We start from the raw sequence: 20,656 nt of genomic DNA on the forward strand, positions 1-20,656 counted from the left end.
GCGCCCTGTCCGCCCCAGCACATGCTATCTTCACACCCCACTCACATCGAACCCACATCACCAGCCCCTGCCTGTCCAAATACCTGGGGAAATGCTGGGGTGGAGGACACGCCGTGCTCTGCAGGGCACACTCCGCTCCTGGGATCAGTCTGCCCCTTCACAGAGAGGCAGGCTGGCCTGGTGTGTATGGCAATAGGAGTTCAATTCCCAGCTTTGTTGCATTGTGACTAGGGACCAGTCACTTTATCTGTCTGGTCTCCAGCTCCCACCTGAAGGAGGAATAATAATCTACCCTGTTTGCAGCTCTGGCACAAAGGGGCCCTGATCTTGAGGGAGCTGTGTGAAGAGGCCGGTACAATTGGGGCTCTGAGCTTGGTGGGGGTTTGGACAGCACCTGGCACAATTCTGATCTCAGTGTAGGCCCTAGACGCTACTGTAATAATAAAATATAGGGAAAAACATCGGGAGGCAAACTTGGAAAGCTGCCTATAGGACTCCCCCCATAAAATGTCTGTGACATACTATTTTGAGAAGCGCTGTTTTCTTTCTCTGCCCTGCCCTCAACAGTGGGGTCCCTTTGGGGGAATGTTGGATTGCTCCAGACCAACCACCTCCAAGCACTGGTGATCTCGGAGCCTCGCCTGCTCACCTGGCTGAGAACAATTCCCCCTTCCTCCTACTAGAAGGGAGTGTCTCCTCTACAGGGCCCCAGTGTTAGTCAATGGCTCCCCCCATCAACCGACTGACATTTTAAAGGGCTCGAGCTGTGCCCATGGCAGGGAAGGGGTTAACTGTGAGTGTCTTCAGCGCTTGTGGTTTGTGAAAGAGAAGAAGTGGCTGTGGTGTGTTGCAAGCCCTGGTGCTGCACTCTGTCTGGGGTGGAGACGCTGCCGCCCTGCAGGAAGCTGCTTCACAGCGTGATGCAAACAGCGGCCGGTTACCAGAACGATGCCATAGAGCTGTCGCAGACCAAAAGAGCCACGATGCCACACGGGAGGCCAGGTAAACACGGGGGGACGTGGGGACTGAACTTTTAGCTCATCCCTCTAAGGCAGCAGTTCTCAAACCCCATTTTAATGGGGTCACCAGGGCCAGCATTAGACTCGCTGGGATCTGGGGTTGAAGCCGAAACTTGAGAGCTTTAGCCTGGGGCAGCAGAACTCAGGCTCTGCCCCCACCCAGGGTCATGTAGGAATTTTTGTTATCAGAAGAGGGTCACAGTGAAGTGAAGTCTGAGAACCGCTGCTCTAAGGCGGTACAGAGAATCCTCTCCTTAGATGCCTGCCTGGTGGGTCTTGTTCACAGTCACACTGATTGCCTGCTTTGGGGTTGGGGAGGAATGTTCTCCCAGGTCAGAGTGGCAGGGACCCTGGAGTTCTGGGAATTTCCCCCCTTCCTCTGCAGCATGGGGAGCGGATCGCCAGCTGGGATCATCTGGGCCTGTCTCACTCTTCCCAGAATCACAGAAATGTGAGTCTGGAAGGGACCTCAAGACATCAGCCCCCTGCGCTGAGGCATGACCAAGTAAACCCCTAGACCATCCCTGACAGGCGTTTGTCCAACCTGTTCCTAGAAACCTCCAGACGGGGGTTGCACAAACCCTCAGTAACCTATTCCAGTGTGGCACTACCCTTGCAGCTAGAAAGATTTTTCAGATATCTAATCTAAATCCCCCTGGCCTCAGATTAAGCGGATTACTTCTTGTCCTACCTCAAGTGGGCATGGAAAACAATGGATCATCGGCCTCCCTACAACAACCCTTAGCAGGTCCTCCTTCAGCCTTCTTTTGGCAAGACTAACCCCACCCAGGTTCTTCACCTTTCTGCACAGGCCGGGTTTTCTAACCCTTCGATCGCTTGTTTTGCTCATCTCTGGACTCTCTCCAATTTGCCCACAGCTTTCTTAAAGCGCGGTAACCAGAACTGGACACCATACTCCAGCTGAGGCCTCATCCGTGGTGATTATAGCAGGACAATTACCCCCAAGTGTCTTACGTATGCGTAGAGGGGGAATATAGGGATAGATAGATGGGCCTATTGGAATAGATAGCTATGTAACCCTCCTGCCAGGTGGAGTCAGCAGCAAGTAGGGCCAGGTTCAATACTTAGGCAGTTCCTTGTAACAGAACAGAACCAGCTCCAGCCCCCACTCAGTAATCTGGGAAAACCAAACACGACCACTGAGCACCATGAAGAGTCAATACTTCCCCATTCACAAGCACTGAGTCTGTGTATAGCGAAAGAGAACTTTTATTAAAAGAGAAAGGGAACCAAGCATTAGTTTGCGGAAACACCACAACCCCATTCAAAAGCATGTAACAATAAGCAAACCCCACCCCACAGCATGATGGGCTGTGTCCTTTGCCTCAGTTTCCCACCTTGGGGTGGGAAAGTCCAACGAATTAATGTCCCTTTACCACATCATTCCCCTCTCCGTCCACTGTACCCCACTCACAGGTGGCTGTCCTTGGTTAGCAAAGAAGGAGAGTTCAGAGGTGTGTTCAGAGGGGGTCACTTCCCACCCCAGAAAGGGTGGGGGGGAATCAAGCAATGTCTCTGTGCTCGCTATGAGCCTCCGCAACTAGATGTCGGCTGCTGCTTCCTCTGCTTTTCTCTCCTGCTGCTGGTCGGCACTGCCACTGCTCTGACTTGATGGGCTGAGGTCCCACGGCTTAAGCCAGGGCCTTAGTGATTTCAGCTCTTACTGGTCTCTCCTCCTGTACAGCCTCTGCCTTGTCTTTCGTGTCACCACAGTCCTTACACCACCTATAATGGCTTGTCTACTCCGCTCTTTTGTCAGCGTGACGTGTATCGCTCGGGGTGTGTAAAAACCACCCCCCGAGTGATATGAGTTACACGGACAGAGGCGCCGGCGTGGACAGCACTATGTCGGCAGAGATGCTCTCCCACCCACATGGCTGTCGCCGCTGATGAAAGCGGTTTTACCAGGCCAGTGGAAGAGCTCTCTCTCACCAGCATCGGCACAGCTGGGCTGCTGTAAGCTCACTAGTGTAGACATGGCCTAAGGCAGAGCCCCTAGAGCTACGAACATTCAGTTCCTGTTACCCCTGAACAGAGAAACCAGGCCTCTCTCCTGAAGCTAATTAGTTCTGTCTCTAAACCCTACAGAGTGCTCAGCCAACTAGCATCTAGCACCCTCCTTTAGCCGCACCTCCCGCCCCAAATGCCACTCCCACCCTTGCTCTCCTTCCCAGGGCTTTGGCAGCCCTACCAAATGAGGTTCAGATTAGGGTGGCGTCTCACAGGCCAGATTAAGTACAGTTCTGCTGCCCTTTCTTCATACACTAAGGAAAAAAATATTTCATGACCCCTGCACTCGATAGTAAAGTGAATTGTAACCCAACACTAGCCAAACGTGATCATTTTGGTAAAGCACTTGGTCATGCTATGCACCTGGAGACACAAACACAGGCTGTTCCTGAAGTCTTTTCCCCCAGCTCATCTCTAGATGTCAGTGGAGGGCTCGTTCAGACCCTGCTTACAGATAGATAGATAGATAGATAGAGTGTATGGGGATGGATAGATATAAGGAGGTGTATAGGGGTAGATAGATAGATCAATACGTGGTTTATCCAACTAAAATTACAAGCTCCAGACAGCGGGGGTTGTGCAGGGGAGGGTAAGTGAATCCTTAGAGAGCAAATTTTCAACCCTGAGAACACGGATTTTGCCCAGTGACTCCCATCCTGGCAGCTGTAGACATTCTCACAGCCCAGACCAGGAATCAGCAATTGACACTGTGGGTTGTGAACAGCTTTGATTGCCTTCGATTGGAAGCTCTGTGGGGCAGGGACCTGGGTCTGTGCAGTGCCTGGTGCAATGGGGTCCTAAACCATAGCTGTGGCTCCAGCACGTCTGCAAGACAGATAAATAATAATAACAATGACAACCAAAGCCAAAGCTGGGCTGGGAAGTGACTGGACCCAGCATCCAGGCCTGGGGAGGAGTCTGGGTTTTAAATGCTTCATGATCCAGAATAGACAATAAAACAGGTACATGGCTGTTCTAGAAAACCCTCTTTCTGCCCCTAGATTCGATGGGCAGTTTTGACGACAACTACGAGAGGGATTATGAGAACGTTGATCCCACTCAGCCACCACCCCAGCCTCAGACACAGCCACAGTGGCAAGCAAAGGCAGAACCAGGTGGGTGACTCACTTGAGCTGTATCTCACAGAGCATGGGAGGTGTGTGGGCCACAGAATTGATAGGTCAGCACAACTGGGCTTGATGTCTGGGTTTGGCAAAGGGAAAAGCATTAATGTGAGGCTACAGATGGAAATGAAGAGCAATTGCCTCAGGCTCTCTGCAGACTCAGGCAGCCTCTCTGCATCAGTCATACCTGGGTCATGTGCCCAGTGTTATCTCCACTGCCAAAGGGGATTTGTTCAAAGGCAGTACGAGCAGTTGGATGCCCAACTCCCACTGAGTCCCCATGAATGGGAATTAGGTGCCCAGTTCCCACTTGTGCCTTTGAAAATCTCCCCAATGCTTTTATTTTTAAATGAAAGTTGAGATTTTTGGAGCATGACACAGCTGGGCCAAATCCTGCAGCCACTTCCATGGGTGCAGAATACCAAGGGCTGTGGCCTAGACACAGCTGCTAAAGCACAGTGGAGATGCTTAGGCTTGCAAAAGGCGAGTTTAGCGGGGCTCCTGACTGGGCTGGACACAAATAATCCTTGTTCCAGGGAAACGATCCCATTAGAACAACAAGGAGTCCGGTGGCTGAAGAAGTGGTTTTTTTTACCCACGAAAGCTTATGCCCAAATAAATCTGTTAGTCTTCAAGGTGCCACCGGACTCCTTGCTGTTTTTGTGGATACAGACTAACATGGTTACCCCCTGATACGTGATCCCATTAGAACAACTATCTTCAGAAGAAGACTGAAACCCAACCCCCCACAGCAGTGCTGCCCTGCATGGTGCTGGCATGTGTTCTCCCCAGCCCTCAGGCAACTGCCTGGCTCGGTGTCTCACGCTTGGGTGAGCAAATGGGGCATTTGCAGGAATTAAAATGACGGCCCCCGCCCCAAGCCCCCTCCTTGGGCAAACAACCCAATGCACGCTCAGAGCTGTGGCGGCGGGTGTCAATGTATGGATTGCAGAGGCAGAGAGAGAGATCTCTCCAGAGGCTCTCAGCCCTTTGCCAGGTTAACTCCCAGCTCGACGATAGTGTTTTTCATCCGTGGATCTCCAAGCGCTTTACAGATGAGACCAGTAGCATTACTGGGCCCTTAGTTGTGGCTTAGCTGGTGACGCCTGCCTCTTTCCCCGCTGCTGCGGCGGGGCGAATGCTGCCAGCGTGCCGGCCCCGGGGTCTGTCCCCTGTCAGGAATCCACTAGGTGGCATCGTTTTCAGTTGCAGCTACAAGGGTAAGAGATAGCAATGCTGGAGCCTTAAACGGCAGTTGTCAGCAGTGACAGAGAGCCGGGCACATGGGCGGGCAGGGACCAAAGGCAGGAGAAAGGGAACCGCTGCCCTGGCATGGCAGGGGGGAAATAGGAAGCACAGAGAGCCCCTGGCACGGAGCAGAATGGGGGACTTTGGTATGGGGGGCACACAGAGCCCCTGGCAGGTGGAGAAATGGGGGACCTTGGTATGGAGGAGGGAGAATGGGGGGAAATGGGTGACTCTGGCATGGGGGGGTGGAATGGGGGGCACACAGAGCCCTTGGCATGGGGGGAAATAGGGGACCCTGGTTGGGGGGAGGGGAAATGGGGGGGGCACACAGAGCCCCTGGCAGGAGGAGAAGTGGGGGACCCTGGTTTGGGGGATAGAATGGGGGCACACAGAGCCCCTGGCATGGGGGGAAATGGAAGACCCTGGTTTGGGGGGAGGGGAAATGGGGGGCACACAGAGATCATGGCAGGGGGGGAAATGGGGGACTCTGGTATGGGGGAGGGTGGACAGGGGCACACAGAGCCCCTGGCATGGGGGGAAATGGGGGACCCTGGTTGGGGGAGGGGAGATAGAGGGCACCCAGAACACCTGGCGTGGGGCAGGGGGTGGGCAGTTGCTGGGGGATGGGAGGATGGCACACAGGGAGCCCTGGTGGGTCCCATGTGCTCCATACAGAAGCTACCATACCCAGGCCCCCTGGTTCCAGGAAACCCGCCCAGCTTGGTGGACGAGCTGACGTTGGCATTGGGCGCTGCCATCGGCCTGGCACCGTCAACATGGGAGAGCTGCCCGGACTTGACTGACAACTGGCACAGGCCCCCGAGGCAGTGTCTCCTCTAGGAAAACTCCTGCTAACTAAGAGAGGGGGCGTCCCTGTGGAGACAGGGCAGCTTGGAGCTTCCATCAATTAGCAGGTTGAGGTGAACCCCTGGCTCCCACGGTTGTTACTTCCACTCACTGACCCATGGGAAAGCTCCAGGCTGCCTTCTCTCCACTGGGGGCTTGTCTACGCTTCAGAGCCTGCGGCGGTATGGCTATGTCAGACGAGAGCCCTAGAGAGAGACAGCCCAGGCCGGCCAGCTGGAGGTGTTCTTGGGCCAGCGTAAGTGCATCATCTCCCAAAATGACAGTAGCATGCCCTCAGGAGCACGCTTCTTTTCACGGGGTTGTGTCTACACTGGGAGGTTTGCTGGCACCGCTGTGCCGGCGTGAGAGTGTGTGTGATTTTTGCACACTCCTAGCCGACATAGCTAAGCCAGTGACGTTTTGCAGGGTAGACCAGGTCTCGGGCGTTACCCGTTCTAGCTGTCACAAGATAAGAACACTCCCTTTTTTGCCTAGCGAAGACAAAGGTGGATGCTCTGATTTTTGGTTTATTTGGGTTTTTCAACCCTGCTCCTAATCAATTGAAACTAACTGAAGAAAGTGGCTGTTAAGCTAAAATAAGTGTGTCTACACTGGTTTGATTAAACCAGTTTAAATTCACATCTCTGCCGAAACCGGTGTGCCTTTTTTGTGCAGATGAGCCCTTTAATCTGCTTAAGATACTGTAAGATCCTCTTGAATTGACTCAAACATGTCTAGACTAGGGACTTGTCTGCAACCAAGTTGCACCAATTTCGTTTTAATCGGTTTACAAATTGAGTTAGTGCAAATCAGTGATTTAGTGGACACTGAAATCGGTGCCGATAGCTGGTGTTAAGCCAATTTAAGAGTGTTCACACACAAAGCAGCCCCAGTTTAAATAAACGGGAGTGAAATTGCATCTTCAGTTAAACCAGGGAAAGTTTTTTGCATAGACCAGACCCTAGTGAGTCACACCAGTTTAACGCACTCACTTATGTGGACAAGGCCTTGAAGAGCTGGATTCTCAAAAGTGCTGAGTCTCCGCAGTGCCCATGGACCCCAGCAGGAGTGGAGAGTTGTCAGTGCTTGCAAGGATTGGAACCTTGGGGAGGCAAACAAGCCCAAATGCCACGGTGATGGGCTCGGGGTCCTGTGGGGACAAAGAAGGCTCTGTTCTCTCCTATTTACAGTGCACACCCCAGAGTGCACTCCCTGGGGCTGCGGGGAGCACCCACTAGACCCTGCTCCTCTCTTAGAGCAGGGAGTAGAACCCAGGAGCCCTAGCTCCCAGATCCGTCTGCCACTCCGCTCCCCTCCCTGAGCTGGGGATAGAACCCAGGAGTCCTAACTCCCAGCCCCTTCCACCACGTTTTAACCACTGGACCCCTCTCCCACCATCTTGCACATGTAGGTCATTCTCCTGCCCGCGGCTGGTGGCATGGGTAGAGATTACACCAGCTGTTCTTCCGCTGACTCGTGCTCTAGCCGCTGATGTCGCTGTTCTTTGCAGCTGTCTCCACCCTGAAGGCAGAGGAGCAGAGAGGCTGTGGGAGAAAGTCCTTGGGCATCCTTTATGCCCTGGTTGGGGTGTCTCTGCTGCTGTCGACAGCTGCCTTCTTGCTCATGCTCCTGAAATGTAAGTGCTAGTCCCAGGCCTGCTGCCTGGTGTGTCTGGATGGAGGCTTCAGGCAGACAGTCCTGCACCAAGGAGGGGCGGGGAGGTGACAGCAGAACCTCCCACATACTAGTGCTGCATCCACGCAACCTGCAGGGGGAGGATCAGTGGCCTTGAGATGGACCCAAAGCGGGATCTAGCTCCAGATCCAGATCAGAACTTTCACATAGTCTGGGCACATTCAGCCCTGAAGAGGGTTTAGATGGGGGCTGATTTGTTTTGTCCTTGAATGCATCACTGTCCCAGCACCTATGCTACATAGAGGATAACAGCCTATTACTGCCACCAGCTGAGGGAGCTGCTCCTTTACCTCACACGGCCGGAGCTGGGTGCTCATGGTATCAGGTTCAATCTCAGCTGTAGAAGTGACTGTCCCACAAACCTGGGATGTTCCTTTCCCCGCACAAATCTTTCTCGTGACTGAGCTGAGCTGTAGGTGCTGGATCCTGGGTGTGAGTCAGGGCGACTAAGGCTTCCTGTAGTGGTGGCTTTGCTCTGGCCGAGCTGGTTTCTCACAGTGACAATTTCTTGTTTATCTCTTCACTTGGAATCCTGATTTCTCAAGATTTGACTGATGCAAAACAGGAACAAACGTGTCCAGGCAACTATCTGGGGCGCGGGGGGAGGCGGGGGCGGGTGCTGTGTGTCTCAGACCAGGGCTCTGGGATCATAGCCCACAGCACGAACGCTCCTCCCCCGAGCAGAACTACAGGCTCCTTAGGGGCTGAACGGGTGTCGCTGGAGGTGGGAGTGGGGGGGCTGGTGGAGAGGACTCAGGGCTCTGCTCTAACCTGGAGGGGAGCCCAGGTGGTCAGGAAATTTTGGACAAAACCTTTTTTCCCAGGAAAACGGCGATTCATCAAAACCGAAGCTTTTCACAGAAACGGGTCAGTTTTGATTAACCGTTCCACGGGAAGGTCTGTCAGGGCCGCGGTGGAAGCTCTGGTCAGAAGCAGCTAAAGGAAGTCCCACCCCATTCTGGGCATAGCCTGGGGCATGCAGCTGGGATGTGGGAGACCAAACCAGGCACAGCAGGGACATGGAGCTGGGTCTTTGACCACCCTGGCTAGTGCCCAAGCCAGGGGGCTCTAGGGTCAGTCACTCATGTGCCTGTGCGCATTCTCTCTGCCCTCCCCCAGAGAATGCCTCTATAGCTGGGCGTTCAGGGCATGTGCCAGGGTTGGGGGGGACGGAGGTTCAAGTCCCTGCATTACCTGAGTCAGAGGCTTGGCCCTGGCTTTCCCATGCCCCTGGTTGGTGCCCTCTTCACTGGGCCATTGGTTATTCTGGGCCAGTCTTAGCTTCATTTTGCAATGGAATGAAAACAAATGTCAAAACCTTCCGTTCAGTTCAGCCCGTTTCCTGCCAGCCCCGGCCTGGAGGCAGCGCAGTCGGCTGTGTCCAGACAGGAGTTAGGAATTGCCCAGCTGGTGACCGTGGGTAGCGTGGGCTGGGAGCTGCAGAACCACACGGTCTGTTCCTGTCCGCAGCCTCCTGGGCTGGGAGCGAGCAACCGGCTGGGATACTCGCTGGGGCTGGCCTGGGCTGGAATGCAGGAAGAGCGGGATGTTACCAGCATGGATCTCTGGGCCCTGGGGTGAACTGCAGCCTGTGTTGCAGGGATCCCGTGCTGCCCACATGGCTGGGAGGAGTTCCAGAAGAAATGCTACTTCTTCTCCTCGGACAAGGAGCCCTGGGATATGGCCAAGAGATCGTGCAGCAGACACAGTGCAGAGCTAGCTGTCATCGGCAACCAGTGGGAGCAGGTAGGTCCCCATACTCCTGCCCCCGGGGAGAGGCAGAACTGGGCGCAGTGCTGGGCCACCTGAATGGGATCTCTCCTCCCAGGCCGAAACTGCTGCTGTTATCCCAGTGCTTTTGCTCAGCTCTCCCAGCCTGCTGGGCCCATGCTTCCCAGCCTCTGAATCCAGCCCAGCATTCCCAGGGGGAGGAGGGCAGCTGCACTGCTTGACCCTGGGTCCTGTGCTGTGAGGACATTGCAGGGACCCTACTTCCCTGCCCCAAGCCCCCTGGGCACAGCAGATGCTGCAGCCAAGCACCAGAGAAATCAGCAAAGGCTTACTCTAGGGATTTCTGTCACAAAGCTTCACCAGCCCCTGCCCGTTGCAAGCCCCCTCATCCCTCCCACAGCTCCTGCAATCCCAGAAGAGACATGACCCCACTCGCAGGCCCCTCACCCAACCACCCCCTCTGATGTGGCCCCCAGTGGGGGTTGCCCTCCAGCCCCCAGCTCTTGCGATCAGCTCTGCAGGGTATGTGTGGTCGGAACTGATAGGCATAGGTGCACCTTGTTACCCAGAGACGCTGATGGGATCCAGGCAAAGCACTGTGACCAGATCCTGCTCTTGTTTACACCAGTGTAAATCCATATTCCCATAACCCCGCTCCACCTCACAGCCCCTTCCCGGTAGCAATGACTTCTCGCTTCCGCCCCTGCTCCTGCCTTGCCGTCTGGTCTGTGTGCCTGCAGGTGGGGCAGGCGGTTTCAGCACAACACCTGGACAAGGCAGGTGATGGAGGACTGGGCAGGCCCCGTGGGACGCGGGCCCCTGGTGGTTTGCAGAACACCAGGTAGGAGACAAATAACTGCTGTTTGTGCTTCTCTCCCATCCCCCCTTAGGCCTTCCTGACAGTGGGGATCAATTCCGTTCACCACTGGATCGGCCTGAGCAACAAAGAAGCAAGCTGGACGTGGGTGGATGGCTCACCAGTATCATATACGTGAGTAAGGCCATGTCTACACTATAAAGTTAAGTCCACTTATGTTAGTCTCTGTACCGCCACCAGCAATTACTGTGGTTTATCATGTTTCAGAGTAACAGCCGTGTTAGTCTGTATTCGCAAAAAGAAAAGGAGGACTTGTGGCACCTTAGAGACTAACCAATTTATTTGAGCATGAGCTTTCGTGAGCTACAGCTCACTTCATCAGATGCATATCGTGGAAACTGCTGCAGACTTTATATATACATAGAGAATATGAACCAATACCTCCTCCCACCCCACTGTCCTGCTGGTAATAGCTTATCTAAAGTGATCATCAGGTGGGCCATTTCCAGCACAAATCCAGGTTTTCTCACCCTCCACCCCCCCACACAAATTCACTCTCCTGCTGGTGATAGCCCATCCAAAGTGACAACTCTTTACACAATGTGCATGACAATCAAGTTGGGCTATTTCCTGCACAAATCCAGGTTTTCTCATATCCCCCCCACCCCCATACACACACAAACTCACTCTCCTGCTGGTAATAGCTCATCCAAACTGACCACTCTTCAAGTTTAAATCCAAGTTAAACCAGAACATCTGGGGGGGGGGGGTAGGAAAAAACAAGAGGAAACAGGCTACCTTGCATAATGACTTAGCCACTCCAAGTCTCTATTTAAGCCTAAATTAATAGTATCCAATTTGCAAATCAATTCCAATTCAGCAGTTTCTCACTGGAGTCTGGATTTGAAGTTTTTTTGTTTTAAGATAGCGACCTTCATGTCTGTGATTGCGTGACCAGAGAGATTGAAGTGTTCTCCACCAATGTGATATATGCCATCATGTGCCAGCAATGCCCCTCTGCCATGTACATTGGTCAAACTGGACAGTCTCTACGTAAAAGAATAAATGGACACAAATCAGATGTCAAGAATTATAACATTCATAAACCAGTTGGAGAACACTTCAATCTCTCTGGTCACGCAATCACAGACATGAAGGTCGCTATCTTAAAACAAAAAACTTCAAATCCAGACTCCAGCGAGAAACTGCTGAATTGGAATTCATTTGCAAATTGGATACTATTAATTTAGGCTTAAATAGAGACTTGGAGTGGCTAAGTCATTATGCAAGGTAGCCTGTTTCCTCTTGTTTTTTCCTACCCCCCTCCCCAGATGTTCTGGTTTAACTTGGATTTAAACTTGAAGAGTGGTCAGTCTGGATGAGCTATTACCAGCAGGAGAGTGAGTTTGTGTGTGTATGGGGGTGGGGAGGATGTGAGAAAACCTGGATTTGTGCAGGAAATAGCCCAACTTGATTGTCATGCACATTGTGTAAAGAGTTGTCACTTTGGATGGGCTATCACCAGCAGGAGAGTGAATTTGTGTGGGGGGCTGGAGGGTGAGAAAACCTGGATTTGTGCTGGAAATGGCCCACCTGATGATCACTTTAGATAAGCTATTACCAGCAGGACAGTGGGGTGGGAGGAGGTATTGGTTCATATTCTCTGTGTATATATAAAGTCTGCAGCAGTTTCCATGATATGCATCTGATGAAGTGAGCTGTAGCTCACGAAAGCTTATGCTCTAATAAATTGGTTAGTCTCTAAGGTGCCACAAGTACTCCTTTTCTTTTTGTGGTTTATCATGTTCACCCTGCCCTCCTGTCAGGTGTGAGTGCTCATCAGGGGCAGTGCCAGGGGCTGAGAGCCTGGGAGGCAGCTGGCTCCAGCTGTGGGGACTCCAGCTGGGAGGGAGCTCACAGCAGCACCGGGCAGCGAGGCTCCAGCTGCCAGCACTGCTGGGGCTCACAGCCCCAACACCCCCGCCCGATCCATTTCAAAACAGGGACCCTACCAGCAGTGAAATTGACATTCTTGTCAATTTCACGGCTCCAGCAGTCAGCCAGGCTGACAGCCAACAGGCAATGCAAGTAAAGGGGGGAGGGATAGCTCAGTGGTTTGTGAGTTCAATCCTTGAGGGGGCCAGTTAGGGACCTGGGGCAAAAATTGGGGATTGGTCCTGCTTTGAGCAGAGGTGGGACGAGATGACCTCCTGAGGTCCCTTCCAGCCCTGAGAGTCTATGATAAAGCAGTGTCTATACAGATACTGCAACACTGGGGCTCTGTTGACCTAAGCCCTATGCCTCTCGTTGAGGTGATTTGTGAAGTTGGCCTAGCAGGTGAGTTACAGCGGTGGGAGGGACACTGTAGTGTGACACTTACATAGTTTGGTCAACATAAGCTACCTCACATTGACTTCACTTTTACTCCTGGGGGAGCTCTGCACTGAAAAATTAAACTCTGTGCCAAAAAATTTACAATTCTGCACACAATATATTCAAATAACACAATAGAATCACACCAGTTACAATTATTTAGGTAATTTATTTAAAAATACCTGTTAGCAAGTATGTCTGTAGGAATACATGCAAAAAAAAGATTCAGGAAATGGTTGGTTTTTTTTTTTTTTTTGACAACTAGATTCCTTACTAGGTATAGTAATACAGAACGTTGAGTAGTTCATTTAAACTACAATACAGAACTGTATTTCCGCACCTCTCAGAAGCAGTGCAAAGGCTTGGGGGAGTCAGGGGTAATGGAGGAGCTGAAGGAGAGGGAAGGAGCTCAGGAGAGAACCTGGAATTTTATTGGGTGTGGGTGGGGGAACAGTTTCTTTTGGGGCTGGGGGCATTGTTGGGGAGCTTCCCCCATGCAGATCCTGGCTGACCCCGAGCCTCTCCTATTCAGTCAGGCATATCTGGCCCCGTCCCTGTGTGTCACTGCATCCCCTGTCCCCATGTGGCCCTGGAGCCCCCCTACCCCCAGTCCCCATGTGGCCCAGAGCCCCCCTCTTGTTCAGCCCCTGGATCAATGCTGTCACCCCACTAGCTTCTGAGCCCGCACCCCAGTCAGTCCCCCTCACTATCCCTTCTGAACCCCAGGCTGTGAGCCCCTGGCAGCACCGTGTGCCCCACTGTGCCTCCTAACCTGGCTCCACTGGTAGGCTGCTGTAACGAACGCAACCAGCTGCTCGCTGTTACTGCCGGTCAGTCAGTTGTTCTGGTGGGCAACAGTCGGAACTTCAGCACTTCCTGGGCAGAATGTATTTTCTGTGGGGAAAAAAAATTCTGCACCAGACATGAATTCTGTGCATGTGCAGCAATGCAGAATTGCCCCAGGAGTAAACTTGGTAGTGTAGACATGCCCTAGCATTTACTGTCCTCTGCCTGCTTTCATCTGCCTCCTCACCCTGCTCCCAAATCCAGCAGGGACCTGTACACTACACCTCACTCACCCCCTCCCCTGGAGTGGGGAAGGTGGCTGGCCTCCTCCCACAAAGCACAGTCTGGCCCCTCGGGCTGGTGAGTCCCAGGGTCAGGACTATGGGGAGAAGGGAATAGCCAGCTGACTTCAGGCTGGCATGGCTGGGGACGAGCATTGTTACACGGCCTAGAGCCAGCAGGGGAGTCAATGGGGCAGGTTGAAAATTTTCCACTGAACGGTTCTTTGATGAGAAATCGGGATTTTGACTCAACATTTTTTGCATCGTCTTGCAAAACATCTCGATTTTTTGTTGAAAAATATATGCCCCAAAAGCAAAATATTTTCCTTCAGAAATAGTGCCCTAGTGCCTCATGAGAGTTGTAGTTCAGTTACTGCATGTTCTTCTTTTCCATTATAGGTCAGCCTCCCCAGCCTGACTATATCTCCCATGATGCTCTGCCTCTCTTCTCCAGAGGGAAGACCAGAGTTCAGTTGCTGTATGTCATCATTCTCCCCCATGAGCCGGGCTCCCAGCAGGATTACATCTCCCATGATGCATCATGGCCAGGGAGTCCCAGGATGCTTCACCTCTCCCCTCCAGAGGGAATACCATAGTGCACTGTGAGAGATGTAGTCCAGCCAAGGAGCCCACCTTATAGAGGAGAATAGGACATGAGGCACCCAAACATGAGCTGATCTCAGCTGTTCTCAGTGGAAGCGGCAGGTGCTCAGCACCAGGAAGTCTGGCTCTAACCCCCTGCAGTCCTGCAATAAACCTTGGATAGGATCGCAGTGGGGAGGCTGGGATTAGCACGGGGAGTGGGGAGGAAAGTGAGCTTTATTCACAGACACTGAGCCCTGTGCAGTGCAGTGCAGCTCTGCTCTGAGCTGGTACCCTGAGGTAGCTGCGCTCTGGGGGGCACCGTCCCTCTGAGACCCCAGACCAAGTGGGCTCAGGGGGCAACACTGCAGGTTTCCTCAGGATCAGAGTCAAAAGGGAGCTCATCACTTCTCCTTGATCTTCCCCACTGACCCTGGTGCCTCCCAAAATTTTGGCCGAATCTAGTCAATGAATTTGTGTCAGATTTTCAAATGGAAAAAAATTCACTCAGCTCTAATGGGAATGGTTGTATGGGAATGTCCAGGGAGAGACAGGCATAAGTTTATGGAGATAGATAGCTAGATAGGTAGATAGATAGGCAGCAGGTATTGAAGGCCAGGGGAGGCTAAACGTCCCCTAACCCAGGCAATGGCCCCGCCCATGCTCCATCCTGGTGCCCTGCTGAGTGCCTGGGATGGATGGATAGATGTGTGATATGGGGGTGGATAGAGAGATATTGCAGTCTTCCCTTTCAGCGGTTGTGGTAAGTTGCTCTGTTGGATCATGTGGATCCATGATAGAGAGGTTCCTGACTAGAATGGATTCCCCAGGAGCTGCTCTAGCCACTGGAAATATTCCCCTTGTTTCTTTCAGATCTTGGTCTTCAGGGATCCCCAGTGTTAATAACACTCAGAAACACTGCATCCATCTCACAGGGGGTGTCAGAGGCAAGTGGAATAACACAGAGTGTGCGACTCACTATAACTTCGTTTGTGAAAGATCTGGGACCTTTTGTGTGTAATTTGCACCTTTGAAAACATTTTGCCATTTTGAGGTTTATTTTCTTTAAGCAGCCAATAAAAGTCAGCAGAGCCCTAGGTGCCTTCGTGGGCTAGTTCACCTCACTGAACGCCACCGGGCTGTCGGCGCTACAAAGAACGGTGAGATCCATTCTACAGGACTTTCAACTGTCAACCTCCCTCCTAGCTGAGCAAAACCCAATGTCTAGCTGAGAGGCTGCCAGACCTGGGTCCAGCTCAGAGCTCTGCACTTCCTGTGTGACCTGGCAAGGGTCATGTAAGATCCAGGCCAGGTGCTGAGTGCCATTGACTGCCACTAAAGTCAGAAGTGGTCAGCCTCGGTCGTGATGAGACCGACAGTCCCTCTGCTTCTCCCCTCGCTCTCCACGGTCCCTCGTTCCCACTAGGTTTAGCTCCCAGGGTACAGCACAAATTGGCTGTGCTGGCATTTAAATCTGAAGCCCAAAGAACTCTGCTTCTGAGGTTACGGGGAGTTCTGTGCACTGAGGGCAGGGATCCCCCAGCAGTTCCAGTTTCCTGCAAAAGTATCTGCTGTGTCTCCCTAGCCAGTGCAGAGAACATCTGTGTGTGTCTGGGTTCAGCTCACTGGGCACTCAGAACTCTGCAGAAATCCCTCTTCTACTCCAGTGAACAGTGCTGTAAGGGCCTGATCCTGGACATGCCCGGCTTCTCCTGCCAGCCCCGAGTCCCTCCTGCTGGGGTGCCCAGAGCTAGCGGCACTAGACAGGAGGAGGCATTTTGCCATCAGTGAGTCACCCACCTGAAGTCACACAGCAAGTCAGTGGAAGGGTTGGGGAGAGAACCCAGGAATCCAGACACCCAGATCCCCCCCACACCCCAGCCCCGCTCTAACTGCTAGGCCTTGTCTACGCTACGAAGTTTTGTTGGCAAAAGTTGTGCTCCTTTAATTAAAATGGCTGTTGCATCTCCACACTATCTTCTTGTGCCGGCAGAGTGCATCCACACTAGCAGCTCTTGCATCAACACAGAGGGCAGTGCACTGTGGGTAGCTATCTCCCAGTGCAGCTGGCCGCAGGGTGCTTTGGGAAAGGTTTGCAGTGCCTCATGGGGCAGGTACAGCGTCACATGTTGCAGGTTTCTCAATCTCATCCTTCCCAGAGTAGATTGTCAGCTGCTTTTTCAAAAGAAGTGTGCGGGGGAGTGGTATGTCTGGGATGGAGAAGACAGCAGGCTGACCGACCTATCCTGCGGCAGGGGGAATGGGACACCCCTCCCCCCCCGCCCCCCATCAGCCCCTGACTCTGCTCAGCATAGCAGTCTCTCCCCAAGCACAAGTAGCCTGCTCTGCCTGCCTGCCTATGGTTCTGTGATTCCCTCCGAGCGAGCGGCATCCTGAGCAGCCCTGGGAGCTCTCCATGCTGCGGACTGTCAAAGCAGCCCAGCGGTTCCCTGCTCCCTGCAGCAGCAGCCTGCCTGTGTTCCTAGTGCAGGGCAGAACAGGAGCATGCCACATGAATGATTTGCTCTTTGTTCCCCAGCAAGATCAGCTGTCCGATACTTCCCGGAGCTTTGAAAGGGGAGCTTTTGCTGACAAAGCTTTGTAGTGTAGACAAGGCCTTAGACCCCACTCCCCTCCCAGCAGTGGGGAGAGAAGTAGAGAGAAGAAGGAGGCCTGACTCCACTCGAGCACACCGCTTCACCTCTACATCATGCTGAGCATGCCGCTGCCACAGCCTGTCTGTCTCTGGCCATTTTCCTGCACGACCCCTGGCATCAGAGCAGGGCAGTGTGTGAGAGAGCCAATACCTGGGGGAAGAATCAAACAGAGGCGCTCTTAGAGGGAATGGCCACACGGTGGCGCCATTACTCTAGGAGTGGGGCCAAGCTGGGGGGGTCAGAGGCAGCTGCAGAATGTATGTCCAGCTCCATTCCGCAGGGCTACACTTGACAGGAGCCTGAATATCCAGGGGTCCCCTGGCCCTCAGCATCTTCAGAATGACCATTCTCCCAGCCCGCTGCTTTGCCACTGCCGCCCCCTCTTCGCATCCCTCCACTGGGTCCCCTCACACCAAACACCAGCTGCTCTTCTTCGCTGTCATCTAGAGCAAGGGGAAATTCTCCCGCTGAGAACCCTGTGCAGAATGCCACAGAGAAAGCAATTCGATATTCAGAGATGGTAAAGCTAGGAGGGACCATTAGGCCATCCTGCCTGACGTCCTGCATAGGGCAGGCCAGAGATGGCTGCCAGGGGTCCTGGCACCCAGCCCGGAACTTCTGATTAGCGGGACCATATCTTTTAGAAAGAGACACCCACGCCTTATTTAAAGACTTCAACTCAGAAAATAAGGACCGCCATAATGGGTCAGCCCAAGGGTCCATCTAGCCCAGTGTCCTGTCTTCCAACCATGGCTGGATGCTTCAGAGGGAGTGAATAGAATGGGGCAATCATCGAGTGATACATCCCATGTCGTCCAATCCCAGCTTCTGGCAGACAGAGGCTTAGGGACACCCAGAGCATGGGGTTGCCTCCCTGACCACCATGGCTAATAGTCATTCATGGACCTGTCCTCCAGGAACTTATCTAGGTGTTTTTTGAATCCAGCGATACTTTCGTCCTTCACAACAGCCCCTGGCAATGAGTTCCACAGACTGATTGTATGTTGTTTGAAGAAGTACTTCCTTAGGTTTGTTTTAAACCTGGCTGACTATTAATTTCATCAGGTGACCCCTGGTTCTTGTGTTATGTGAAGGGATCAATAACACTTCCCTAATCACTTTCTCCACATCAGGCATGATTTTATAGACCTCTGTCACCGTAGTCGTCTCTTTTCTAAGCAAAACAGTCCCAGTCTTTTTAATCTTCCCTCATATAGAAGTTGTTCCAGCCCCCTGATCATTTTTATTGCCCTTCTCTGCACCTTTTCCATTTTTAATATAGCTTTTTTTGAGATGGGGCGAGCAGATCTGCACACCATGTTCAAAGTGTGGGCATACTATGTATTTATATAGGGGCAATATGATATTTTCTGTCTCATTATCTACCCCTTTCCCAATGGCTCCCAACATTCTGTTTGCTTTTTAGACGGCCGCTGCACATTGAGCGGATGAGTTCTGAGAACTATCCATGATGGCTCCAAAATCTCTTTCTTGAGTGATAACAGATAATTTAGGCCCCATCATTTTGTATGTATAGATGGGATTATGTTTTCCAATGTGTGTTACTTTGGATTATCAACACTGAATGTCATCTGCCATTTTGTTACCCAGTCACCCAGTTTTGTGAGATCTTTTCTTAGCTCTTTGCAGACTACTTTGGACTTAACTATCTTGAGTAGTTTTGTGTCATCTGCAAATCTTGGCACCTCACTGTTCACCTCACTTTCCAGATCATTTATGAATATGTTGAACAGAACTAGTCCCAATACAAATCCTTGGAAGACCCCACTATTTACCTATATCCATTCTGAAAAGTGACCTTCCTACCCTTTGTTTCCTATCTTTTAACCAGTTGCTGATCCATGAGAGGACCTTCCCTCTTATCCCATGACAGCTTACTTTGCTTACGAGCCTTTAGTGTCTTGTCAAAGGCTTTCTGAAACTCCAGGTACATTATATCATTTACATTACTCTTTTGCACATGCTTGTTGATCCCCTCAAAGAATTCTAATAGATTGGTGAGGCATGGTTTCTCTTTACAAGAGTCATGTTGACTCTTTTCCAGCACACCTTGTTCATCTATGTGTCTGATAATTCTGTTCTTTATTATAGTTTCAACCAATTATAAACTTTATTATAGTTTCAACAAGGACAAGTGCAGAGTCTTGCACTTAGGACAGAAGAATCCCATGCACTGCTACAGACTAGGGACTGAATGGCTCGGCAGCAGTTCTGCAGAAAAGGACCTGGGGTTACAGTGGACGAGAAGCTGGATATGAGTCAACAGTGTGCCCTTGTTGCCAAGAGGGCCACTGGCATTCTGGGATGTATAAGTAGGGGCATTGCCAGCAGATCAAGGGACGTGATCGTTCCCCTCTATTCGACATTGGTGAGGCCTCATCTGGACTACTGTGTCCAGTTTTGGGCCCCACACTACAAGAAGGATGTGGAAAAATTGGAAAGAGTCCAGCGGAGGGCAACAAAAATGATTAGGGGACTGGAACACATGAGCTATGAGGAGAGGCTGAGGGAACTGGGAATGTTTAGTCTGCGGAAGAGAAGAATGAGGGGGGATTTGATAGCTGCTTTCAACTACCTGAAAGGGGGTTCCAAAGAGGATGGAGCTAGACTGTTCTCAGTGGTAGCAGATGACAGCACAAGGAGTAATGGTTTCAAGTTGCAGTGGGGGAGGTTTAGGTTGGATATTAGGAAAAACTTTTTCACTAAGAGGGTGGTGAAACACTGGAATGCGTTACCTAGCTAGGTGGTGGAATCTCCTTCCTTCGAAGTTTTTAAGGTCAGGCTTGACAAAGCCCTGGCTGGAATGATTTAATTGGGGATCGGTCCTGCTTTGAGCAGGGGGTTGGACTAGATGACCTCCTGAGGTCCCTTCCAACCCTGATATTCTATGATTCTATGATTCACTTTGCCTGGTGCTGAAGTCAGGCTTGCCGGCCTGTAATTGCCAGGATCACATCTGGAGCCTTTTTTAAAATTAGCGTCACATTAGCTCTCCTCCAGTCATCCGATGAAGTGAGCTGTAGCTCACGAAAGCTTGTGCTCTAATAAATTGGTTAGTCTCTAAGGTGCCACAAGTCCTCCTGTTCTTTTTTCATCTGGTGCAGAGGCTGCTTTAAGCACTAGAGTACATACCACAGTTAGTAATTCTACAGTTTCTCTTTTGAGTTCCTTCAGAGCTCTTGGGTGAATGCCAGCTGGGCCTGGGGACTTATTACTGCTAAATTGATCATTTTATTCCCAAACCTGCTTTACTGACACCTCCGTCTGGGACAGCTCCTCAGATCTGTCACCTGAAAAGAATGGCTCGGTTGTGGGGCTCTCCCTCACATCCTCTGCGGTGAAGACCCATGCACTCGGATTCTGCTGGAGAATGGCCCAGGGGCTAGGGCACTAAACAATCAATGGGTCCCGAGGGACTTCTGAAAACCCCACTAGACACAAAAAC

The 20,656-nt window shown here is 52.0% G+C and overlaps 1 protein-coding gene across 1 annotated transcript; it reads left to right on the forward strand.

Moving 5' to 3' along the window:
* The first annotated feature begins 873 nt into the window (after positions 1-873).
* On the forward strand, positions 874-16,482 carry LOC140900726 (C-type lectin lectoxin-Phi1-like). The gene is made up of 6 exons (XM_073318438.1): positions 874-1,002; positions 4,052-4,165; positions 7,779-7,904; positions 9,564-9,709; positions 10,585-10,685; positions 15,407-16,482. The coding sequence occupies exons 1-6, from the start codon at positions 921-923 to the stop codon at positions 15,552-15,554; spliced, it is 717 nt and encodes a 238-aa protein (XP_073174539.1). The 5' UTR covers positions 874-920; the 3' UTR covers positions 15,555-16,482.
* The last annotated feature ends 4,174 nt before the right edge of the window (positions 16,483-20,656 follow it).

The sequence above is a fragment of the Lepidochelys kempii genome, chromosome 20, assembly GCF_965140265.1.
Source record: "Lepidochelys kempii isolate rLepKem1 chromosome 20, rLepKem1.hap2, whole genome shotgun sequence".
NCBI classification, from domain to species: domain Eukaryota; kingdom Metazoa; phylum Chordata; order Testudines; family Cheloniidae; genus Lepidochelys; species Lepidochelys kempii.